The sequence below is a fragment of the Melospiza melodia genome, chromosome 16, assembly GCF_035770615.1.
Source record: "Melospiza melodia melodia isolate bMelMel2 chromosome 16, bMelMel2.pri, whole genome shotgun sequence".
Classification (NCBI taxonomy): domain Eukaryota; kingdom Metazoa; phylum Chordata; class Aves; order Passeriformes; family Passerellidae; genus Melospiza; species Melospiza melodia.
Window position 1 is genome coordinate 5,460,430 of NC_086209.1, and position 10,478 is coordinate 5,470,907.

General features: G+C 59.4%; 1 protein-coding gene across 2 annotated transcripts; it reads left to right on the forward strand.

Moving 5' to 3' along the window:
* Nucleotides 1–625: 625 nt before the first annotated feature.
* Nucleotides 626–7,768, forward strand: LOC134425652 (sestrin-3-like). 2 transcript variants are annotated; one of them, XM_063170438.1, is made up of 9 exons: nucleotides 626–743; nucleotides 3,416–3,619; nucleotides 3,819–4,001; nucleotides 4,117–4,353; nucleotides 4,463–4,574; nucleotides 4,739–4,875; nucleotides 5,218–5,408; nucleotides 5,702–5,846; nucleotides 6,367–7,768. In XM_063170438.1, the coding sequence occupies exons 1-9, from the start codon at nucleotides 678–680 to the stop codon at nucleotides 6,454–6,456; spliced, it is 1,365 nt and encodes a 454-aa protein (XP_063026508.1). In that variant the 5' UTR covers nucleotides 626–677; the 3' UTR covers nucleotides 6,457–7,768. The 2 variants fall into 2 exon arrangements, with proteins under 2 accessions (XP_063026508.1, XP_063026509.1); XM_063170439.1 differs by having other exon boundaries at nucleotides 4,757–4,875.
* The last annotated feature ends 2,710 nt before the right edge of the window (nucleotides 7,769–10,478 follow it).

Here is a 10,478-nt window from a genome sequence, read left to right on the forward strand (position 1 = left end):
GGACAGCCAGGCCCTGGCACAGCCAGACCATGGCACAGCCGGGCCCTGGCACAGCCAGGCCCTCAGACAGCCGGACCTTCAGACAGCTGGATCCTGGCACAGCTGGACCCTCCGACAGCTGGGCCCTGGCACAGCCGGACCCTCGGACAGCCAGACCTTAGCACAGCTGGACCATGGCACAGCCGGGCCCTGACACACCTGGGCCCCCAGACAGCCGGGCCCTGACACACCTGGGCCCCCAGACAGCCGGTCCCTGGCACAGCTAGACCCTCGGACAGCCGGGCCCTGGCACAGCCGGGCTCTGTCACGGCCGGGCCCGGGATGGGGTCCCGGCCTGGTTCCCCGCCCGTCCCGCGGTGCCCCGGCGAGGCGGCAGCGCCCCCCAGCGGCGGGGGCACCCCGAGCCCCGCCCACCCCGCTGTGGGCGGGGCCTGCGCCCGGCCCCGGTAACTTTCCAGCCCTGCCCACGTGGTGCGGCGGCGGCCGCCCCCTGGCGGCGGCGATTGGCGCAGGCGGGCCCGCCCCCCTGCCTGCCGCGGTGCCGGCTCTGCGCTGCCGGCGGCCGCACCGGGCGGGGGCACCGGCACCGGCACCGGGCAGCGGGCAGCGGGCACTGGGAGGCACCGGGCAGCGGGCAGCGGGCACTGGGACTGCGCTCGGCACGGCACGGGCTCACCATGATCGTGTGTCCCCAGAGCGTGGAGCACCCCCGAGGAAGCCGATGCCAGCGGCTGCCGGGGCAGGTAGGACCCGCCCCGCCGCCACCACCGGAGCCCGTGCAGAAGCACCGGGCTCAGCCCTGCTCGCCGCCACCGGGCCGGCACGGCTAGGGCACCAGCAGGCCGGGCATGCCCGCTGGCCGTGCGCGGGACCGGCGGGGCTGTGCTCTCCGGATGCCGCGACCGGCGGCTCGGTCTTGGTCCTGGTCCTACTCCCGGTGCCGGTGCTGGTGCTGGTGCCGGTCCCGGTGCGGCGGTGGCGTCCCCGTCCCCTTTGTGCGGGATGCGGGAGGCGCCGTGGCTCCATCACTGCCAATCAAACTTGTTTTTCTCTCTCCGCCTGCACTGCCCGCGCCGCTCACCGGGGGCGCTGCCGCCGCCGCCGCCCGCACAATGGGGCCCCGGGTACCGGCCCCGGGTACCGGCCGCCGGCACCGCCGGAGGGGTCCCTGCCGCAGGCACTCGGACTTCCCCTGTCCTCTCGAATACCCAGGCACAAGGGCCGGGCCAGAGGTGCTGCCGCGGCACCGTATCCAGAGAACGTTACCGGAGGAGCCACCGGTACCGGCGGAGCCGCGGTCTCACCGGGCGAAAGGATGAGCCCCGGCCGGGCGGGGAGCACGGCGGGGTCCGCCGGCCCCTCTCCCGCACATCCCGGCGCTGTCCGGGCTCCTCAACCTCCTGCCTGCTTTATGTGCTCACGGCTGGGAGCCTCGGGCACCGTTCCCCCGGGGTCCGCCGGGCCGGGAGGGGACGAGGTCGGTGGTGGGTACGGTGGGTACGCATCTGAGGTGCCTGTCAAGAGTTCGGGGGGCCCGGACAAACAAAGGTTCCCCTGGGAGGGAGGCGATGCTCCCACAGCCCGGGAGTGCGAGTGGATGCACTCCGGGAGGAGGAGGAGGAGGAGGGCTGTGGCCGAGGAGGATGAGGAAGGTGCCACTAGGGCCAAGCGAGAGGCTGGGGAGGCAGAACTGAGGGCATGCGGCAGGCGGTGCCGGTAGGAGACACCCTGGGCTGAGCTGGTGCCTTTGGTAGTGTGCAGTTCAGCCTGGCCAGGGGCTGAGAGCCGAGGAGCTGGCTGTTCTGCGCCTCCATTCCCCCCTTCCTTCATCATCTCCTTCTAAGACACATCTGCCTGGTTGCTTGCTCCATCATCACCTGGACAAACGGAGTGAGGAGAGCTGGCAGCACCAAAGGCTGAGCCATGGTTGCACAGCTCCTTCCTGGGACCACCTTTCCCAATAAGTGGAAGGGCCCTTGGCTCCTCCACCTCAGCCCTCCAGGACAATACCAGGGCTGTAGCCCCTTGGGTGTCCTCACAACATCTCATTTCCCCAGGCAGAGGGACTTGGTAGGAGGCTTCTGCAGGTCACTTCTGGCTTTCATCTTCTCCTGTCAATCAGAGAAGCTGGTGCTTTTCATCTTTCCATTTTAATAGGAGTTTTGGGGTTTTGTGGACCCCTTTTACCAGAGGAAGTGAAGAGGACACTCTAAATGTCAAGTAAACCTTTTGTTACTTGAGTGATGGTGTTTTCACCAGAAGTGCAGGATGGTGGAAAATAGCCCGAGCTGCTTCCTGCACTGCCTGTGTGGGTGCAACTGCTCTGTGCTGCCACACAGCTCACCCCTGCTGTCTGCCCCTCACCCCTGGCTGCTCTGCCAGGCACCCTGGAGCTTTGGTGGTTTGCAGAAGTGCTCCTGGTTTTCTCCATTGTTCCCATGCTCCAGTCACCAGCCAGCCTTTGGGTGACTGCACTGGAGAGACAGGTGGAAGGAACAAGACAGGGCCAGAATTTCCCAGGAGAGATTTCAGTTCAAGCCTGGGAGCCGAGATGCATCCTTTATATCCAGGGGTGCTGCTGGGCTCCCACATGTGAGCAGGAGCTGTGGCTTCCTGTGTGACACGGGTAGCACCTGCTGTACCCGTGCTCTGGGGTGGGCAGGGTGCAGGTGCTGTCAGGTGGGAATTGTGGCAACACGGTCCTTGGAGCGTGGCAGCTGCCTGGGCATCTTTCCAGCATCCCTGCCCTCTGTTCCCACCACCCTCTCAGGAGGGGCTGGAGCTGTGCTGGACCCTGGTGCCAGGCTGGTGCGGGCATTGCTGGGGGTGTCTGTGTCTTGCCAAGCTGCCCATCTGTGTTTTCTCTGGTGGGCACAGAGCTGTGCTCTGTGCTGCAGGATGCCCTCCCATGCTGTCTGCTTGGGCAACATGTGGGGAGCTCTTCTGTGTGCTCCTGATCACATGGAAGGTACCAGGCCATGGTTTGCCTCTTGGCTTGCCAGGGCAGGAGGCTGGGAGCCCCTCTGGTGTTTCTACAGCTCTCTCACATCTTGGTACTGGGCAGGAGGGCTCCATGCTGGCAGATGGGCTGCCCATTCTGGAATGTATTTTGTGTTGTGTTTCTCCTGATCTGGCCTTGCACCACTATAAGGAACATTATTCCTGGTTTGCCCTTTGGTTCTGCTCACCACGCAGAGCCTTCTCCCAGACACAGACCAAGCTGTGTGTCTTGCTCCCTGTCCTCCTGCTACCTGTGTCACTGAGCAGTGCTCTGTGTGAGGGCTGTGAGTGTCCCTCTGGCAGCACCTAGCTGGGAGAGGGATCTCTGCCTCTTGCAGAGCCTGGCCTTAGCTGGGGTGTGCTGCTGCAGCAGGGGCTGCTCTGGGAAGAGCTAAGCAGAGCGTGTTTCCTACAGGTAGTGAAGATGTCCAGCAGCGACCCTGAGTGCCCCCAGTTCCTCTTTGTGAAGGTGCTGGCAAGCCGAGGGCGGCTGGAGGCGGTGACCCAGCAGATGGGATACCACCCCCAGTACCTGGACAGCTTCCTCAAGACACAGCACTACCTGATGCACATGGATGGCCCCCTGCCCTTCGACTGCCGGCACTACATCGCCATCATGGTGAGCCCTGCTGACACCTGCCAGAGGGGATGGGGGCTCTGCTCAGCCCTGTGGGGCTCTCCTTAACCTCCAGCAGACACAGCCTGTGCCGTGGGCTTCTCATCAGGGGCCAAAATCACAATGTCCTGGAGGCTGAGTGAGAGGTGGGTGTGGGGGCCTGTCCTGCGGGGGCAGTGATGCTGACGTGCTGCTCTTGCAGGCAGCAGCCCGGCACCAGTGCCGGTACCTGGTGAACCTGCACGTGCTGCAGTTCCTGCGGGCAGGGGGGGACCCCCAGTGGCTGCGCGGCCTCGAATTCATCCCCCCCAAACTCCGCAACCTCAACGAGATCAACAAGATCCTGGCACACCGGCCGTGGCTCATCACCAAGGAGCACATTGAGGTACTGGGAAGGGCTCTCAGCCAGGGACCAGGATGGCAGTGGGGACAGCAGCCTCCCCAGGGGCTGCCAGCACCTTGCCCACGTGTCACATTGCTGGTGTGTCTGTGTTCTGCAGAAGCTGCTGAAGATCAGTGAGTGGAGCTGGTCACTGGCAGAGCTGGTGCACGCCGTCGTCCTCCTGGCACACTGCCACGCGCTTGCCAGCTTTGTCTTTGGCTGTGGCTGCGAGCAGGACGAGGGGCTGGGGGGCCGGGGCGTGCTGAAGCCACTGTCACTCGGGAACCAGTGCTTCTGTGAGGCCACTGCCAGCAACAGCTACGGCCAGGAGCTGCTGCGCATCAACCGCAAGCGGGTGAGCCCCAGGGTGGGTGGGCAGGGGATGGGGGGACAGGGTGGCTGTGCAGGTGTGGGGGGATGCCCTTGGGAGTGCTGCCCTCACCCCCAGGCCTGTGTCTGTGCAGTCCCTGGACTCCTGCATGGAGCTGGATTCCCTCCGGGAACGCATGCAGCGGATCCATGTGGAGACTGAGGGCAGGGACGAGATGAGGCTGCTGCAGCAGGACCGAGAGGAAGGTGAGGGGCAGGGAGCAGGGTGGGAGTTCATGTGGCATCCCTGTGTGTTTGTTGCTCCTCTATGCCTTACATTTTCCATGATATGTGGTTCAGAGGGGCAGAGCAAGGGCTGGTTGATGTGGCTGGGAGCAGGGCAGCTGAGCTCTGCTCTGACCCAGCTGCAGGGCTCTCCCCTCTTGCAGACACTGATGGGGAAGTCACCGGTGCCACCAACCTTGCGTGCTACATGCAGGACCCTGACTTTGGATACCAAGACTTTGCCCGGCGTGATGAGGATCAGACGCAGGTATTCAGAGTCCAGGTAAGACTCCTGCTCTCTGGGTGGGCAGCAGCTTGGGCTCCCCTCCCCTCCCATAAATACTGGCAGAGTTGCCCATGCAGACTGGCCCTGCCCCACTAGGGTTGGGAAGAGGGAGGTGACTTCTGTCCCCAAGAGTTGATGATTTTTTTCACATGGCCCTCCTGGAGGCAAAGGTGAAAATCATTCAAAAGCTGCTTGATAAGGGATGTGGTTTGGGCAGAGCTACCTCCAGAGCATATTCAGTGAATTCTTCTGCTTCCCAAGGTCTCCAGGCCTTCTTCCTGGGAACATGCTCCAAGCTCCTTTTTGAAATTGCAAAAATCCTCTTTCTGTGCTCAACAGGATTACTCCTGGGAAGACCATGGCTTCTCACTGGTCAACCGGCTGTACTCTGACATTGGGCATCTCCTGGATGAGAAGTTTCGGATGGTGGATGGTCTGCAGAGCAGTGCCATGGCCAAGCGGCAGGGCTGTGAACCCTCTGTTTTCAAGCGGGGCATCTGGAACTACATCCACTGCATGTTTGGCATTAGGTAGGGAAACCAACCTCATGGTCCAGGGGAGAAAACTGAGCTGACTCAGGCGGGAGGGGAGGGCACTCAGTCTGTCATCCACATGAGCATGGAGAAGGGACAGAGGTGAATCCCCTGCCTGCATGTTGAGACAGGCAGGGAACAGATACTGAACTGCTCTGGCCAGGGCTTTGGGGCAGGGTTTTGGTGCCTGGTGGATGTTGCCATGTGCCCCCCTGCTCTGTGGATGTGCCATGCCCCAGGCAGGCCACAGGCAAGGTGCTGGCTGTGACTCCCCCCTGTGTTCCCCACAGGTACGATGATTATGACTATGCAGAAGTGAATCAGCTCCTGGAGCGAATGCTCAAAGTTTACATTAAAACTGTAACCTGCTACCCAGAGAAGACAAACTCGGAGATGTTTGACAGGTTCTGGAAGCAGTTCAAGCACAGTGAAAAGGTGGGATAGCTAGCCCCTGGCTCTGACTGCCTGGGGTGGAGAGTGGGCAGGGGCTGCAAGCTGGGGTGCTTTGTGAGGTATATGGGAGGTTTTTGAGCCACCAAACCAGTCTGAGGCGGGGGGGATGATGGAAACTGGCTGTTTGTAAGGAGTTGGGCTTAGTGTGGCATGGGGCTGCCCACTGTGATGAGGCCAGGGGCACCAGCAGCCCAGGCATCTCCAAGGTCATTACCCCAGTGCTGAGTGCTTCCTGGCGAGCCCTCTTTCAAGCTGTAACTCACAGGAGCAGCTGCTGTGGGTGTCGGGGACTGTGCTGCTGCCAGCCTGGAATGCTGGTGCCAAGTATGCAGGGGACTCCCTGGCACACAGCTCTGGGAAGCAGGGAGGGGAAAGGGGGAGCTGCCTGAGCTGGAAAAATTGGTGGCATTTTGATGACAAGACTCATTGCCCAGGTGGGCAGCTGCTTGCACTGCTGAGCACAGCACACTTCAGCTGCCTGAGCCTCTCTGTGTTGCTGCAGGTCCACGTGAACCTGCTGATCCTGGAAGCCCGGATGCAGGCAGAGCTGCTGTACGCCTTGCAGGCCATCACCCAGTACATGATCTCCTAAATGCTGGAGCTGCTGCAGGGCCCGGCAGCCTCCTCTGTCCCTGGACTCGTGTGGGACCCTCACGCTGGGACCGACGGCGAGGGATTCCTCGATTTAGTTCACTTGACTCTGTTGTTCCTTTTTGTTGGTTCCCCCCCGCCTTGTGGGGGTCACTGAGTGGCCCTGTTACGTGCAATTACCAAACTGTGAGGCAAGTCCATGCTGCTGAGATGCTGGAGACTTGAACATGTCCAAGGAGGACTGCCAAAAACATGGGGGAGAGGGAAGTGGGGAGGGGACTGGGGCCAGATTAGAGGGATGCTCCTTGCCTGGGTGCTGTGGGAGCCTCGGTGGCACAAGGAGGGCAGAGGGGACCACTGGCTTCCTTCCCTGTGCTGCAGTGGCTGCTCTGCTTGCAAAGCCACACTTGGGCACCTGTCCTCAGTGGGGTGGTGTCTCTCACTTGGGAATAGTGGGGGCAGCATGTGGGTGTGTTGCAATGTTCTGAGTTGCAGGGTTAGGCAGCAAGAGTGCTGGCTCCTAGCAAGGGCCCTTCCCCAGCTCAGCAAGGGGATGCACTTGCTGCCTGCGTGTTATGTCCTTTAGGTTTATGTGCCAAACCCTTCTGGGATGGACAAGAGATGACCCAGCAAACTCCAAACTGTGAAGCTCTTGCTGGCAGAGCATCCTCATGCTTTGCCTTCTCTGACAGCGGGATGAGAAGGTTCTTTGACAGTGTTCAGGCACTGGAGATTTCTGCTGGGGCCTTTGGCAGTCCTAAGCCCCTCCTCTGCTTCCCATCAGCAGAGAGGCAGGAAAACAAGGGAGGCTTGTTAATTTGTTTGAGTTAATGTGTTTTGTATCTTCTTACCACCATGAGAGGGCTGAGGCCCTGTGCCCAGTCACTTGCTTAACAGCATGGTGGAGGAGCCTGTGGTCAGCACAGGTAAGCTACAGGAAGCTTCTCCTTGAATGTGGGGTGGGGGCACTCCTGGGACTGCCCCATTTGAACAGAGGCAGCCTGTCCACCAGCCTTGCCCTCTGCCTGGGGGGCTACACGACCATTCCTCCCATCTCCCTGGGCTGCTCCCTGCCTGTGCCACAACCCCTGGCTGGAGAGGTACAAGGGCACCAGTGCAGGCTCCAGAGAGCAGCCACCAAGGGGAATGAAGCCACCTGTTGTAAGTGGGAGCCTGAAGCAAGGGCAGCTGTCGAGTCAGCCAGTGCACGCTGCTTCAGTCGACCTGTTTACTGCGTAAATATACGGGGAGAAAACCTTGTGTATGGAAGCTACAGAAAAAGCCTATTTTTGCTATAAATATATTATGTTTGACATGGATGTGTGCTTTATTTCTGCTAGATTTTGTGAAGGGGATCCAGACTTGCATGGTTGCTGTGAAGGCAGGACAGCAATGTCTGGCTGAGCACAGCACTGAGATGGCCCAAGTGTCAGGAAACCCAACGTTCTCAGCTAGGCTGGGGTCATGCACTGACAGCTCTGGTCCATGGCCAGCAGCTGGTCACTGAGGCTACACCTATCCTGTTCAGCTCAGCTCTGTCCTCTTGCCATGCTCAGATAAGCAACTGCTGCAGCATTGTGTGTTTGAGAGGAAAAGAGGGAAGTTTTTCAAGGGGCTGTGGCACTCCAGCAAGGAGGAATGGAGTGTGCCAAAGGAAGGAGCTGGCTGGTACCTGGTCACACATGGCCAAGGTGGGGGTGCTGCTTCTGCAGCTGAAGAAGAAGCATTTTGCTCACACTCCCAAGCAGACACTCAGTGAGCAAGGCCAGGAACCAGGATCAGCTTTTTCCTGATCCATGCTGCTGATGCTTTCCCTCCACTGGGGCCAGGCCAGCTTGTACTGGGCCAAGCTGGTGCTTGGGCAGTAAAAGGCCAGGACAACTGGTGCTGGGTAGTACCAGCTGAGTCAGTACTGGTGCTGGAACAGTGACACCAGTGCAAGCATGACTGGTGCTGGGACAGCTGCCACCAGGCTTGGCTAGACAGTGCTGGGCCTGCCTGCTATGCTATCACTCAGCCCCAGGGAGGGCTGGGCAGGGAACAGGCAGCTGGGTGTGCTGCTGGCTGCCAGGGGTAGCACTGGTTAACCACAGTGCCAGCCAGCTTGCCAGACTCCCTGCTGTCCCTGCAACAGCAGCTCCATCCCCTGCAGGGCTGGGATGAGCCACAGCAGCCAGGTCCCCACAGGGCTCACTGCTGGTGAAGCTGGCAGAGCACCTGCAGTGCTGGGCAGCCTGGGCTGGCTCCCAGCCTGCTCCCACCACCACCCCGTGCTGGCCAGGAAAGGGACAAGGCAGAGACAGCGTGGCTGTGGCTGGGGTGAGGGGCTGCCTACCCCAGGTGATGTGATGCTGGCTCCTTTTACCTCATCTCTACACCTGCACTAAGGGCTGGCCTTGAGCTGCCACACACTCCAGCTTACACACAAAATACCAGCTACACCAGTAAGATGAAAGGCTCCATGCTTTCTCAAGCCTGACCAGAAACAAGCAGAGCTGCTGGCAAGGCCAGGAGAGGCTGCAGGCAGTCACACACAGCATGCCACAAGTCTGGCAATTTCAGTGCTTGGGTCCCTGTCCTGGTGGGCCCTGCATCCTTCATGTGCTTGGGCCAGGATTTTCCTCCCTATTGCTCTGTGGCTGGAAGAACTGCCAGAGTACAGACTGCAGGCTCCAGAGAGCAGCCACAAAAGGGGAATGAAGCCACCTGTTGTAAGTGGGAGCCTGAAGCAAGGGCAGCTGTCAAGTCAGCCGGTTGCTCTGCAGGAACATTCCAGGAGATGCTGCACATGGGAGCTGGGACACTGACTGTACTGGGGATTACCCAGGGGAGGATGCAGGCACATGCCCAAAGCAGTAACTGAGTTTCTTACAAAGCCTGTAGCAGAATGAAGGCTGGCAGGTGCAGCCAGGACTGCTTTTGTAACAGCTGAGCCATACCCAAGCTGCATGGTGGGAGAAATGGTGTCCTAGCCCATGGACAACACCAAGTGCCACTGCAGCAATGGCACTGCCACAGCTCCTACAACCCACCCAGTCAGAGTCAGGGCTCTGGCTGCTGCTCTTACACAGCTCTGAAGGGGAAATAACAGCTCAGGAGAAGGCAGTGGGCACCCACCATCTCCCTGTGCCCCAGCCCTCCTTGCTCACACACCACCACAAAGGAGACATGCAGAGGGCAGAGCCTTTCCCACTGATGGGCCTCCACACGTGGGCCCATCCCTGGTGGCACACAGGTATTCATCAACCAGCAGGGGCTGGAGGCAAAGCAGGACTGTGGCCAGAAACCCAGCTGAGCAGAAAAGCTGTTTTTGCCCTGGCTTCACTGTACTGCTGTTCTGCAGACAACTACCCACAGGCCAAAACACTTATGGGGACAAGCTGGGAGAGCTACGAGGTGTCCAAGACTGCAAAAAAGGTGCAAACACAATGCACTGAAACCACAGAACACAGCAGGACTCTTGGTGGCTACTAAAGACAGTGTCACACTCATCAAAAGCAACCCTGAGACAAGGCATTCAGGTCCCATTTTATTCTCCTTGGCAATGCTTATATGGCACAGGCCAATGCTCAAAGAGGTAAACTTGCCTCACTGTTATGAGGCAAGTTTTGAACACATTCACTTTGATCCAAACTGCAAAATCTTGGGAATTTTGTGTCTCCAAGAGCACCCATCATAATGTGCCTGCAAGAAGCCCTAAGTACCCAATGAACAGATGAGGGGCTGAGAGTTCCCCTAAGGATCTCCTCCTAAATCCCCATTTTTGTAAAGTGGGTTAAATCTTGAAGCAGGACCCTTAACAGCTCCTTAGAGTTATTTAGTTATTTGCATTAACTGTAGAGAGGAATAAGATTCAAAAATAATATACTGGGTATCCAAGGCTTTGAATTAAAGTTTTCTCACTGTACACATATTGTGCAATTTCACAAATGAGTCTTTACCCTCAGCAGCGTTAGAACATCCCCAACTTTCCCTCTGTGTGTCTAACCTGGCCAGTGGAATCCTTAGTCTACACTCCTTCCC

Bases quoted from the DNA above. Each gene is read 5' to 3' on its own strand.
- LOC134425652 (XM_063170438.1), top strand. From the start codon at position 678: ATGATCGTGTGTCCCCAGAGCGTGGAGCACCCCCGAGGAAGCCGATGC. The intron at 744-3,415 runs GTAGGACCCGCC...TGTTTCCTACAG, and splicing joins GCCAGCGGCTGCCGGGGCAG to GTAGTGAAGATGTCCAGCAG. The intron at 4,876-5,217 runs GTAAGACTCCTG...TGTGCTCAACAG, and splicing joins CGCAGGTATTCAGAGTCCAG to GATTACTCCTGGGAAGACCA.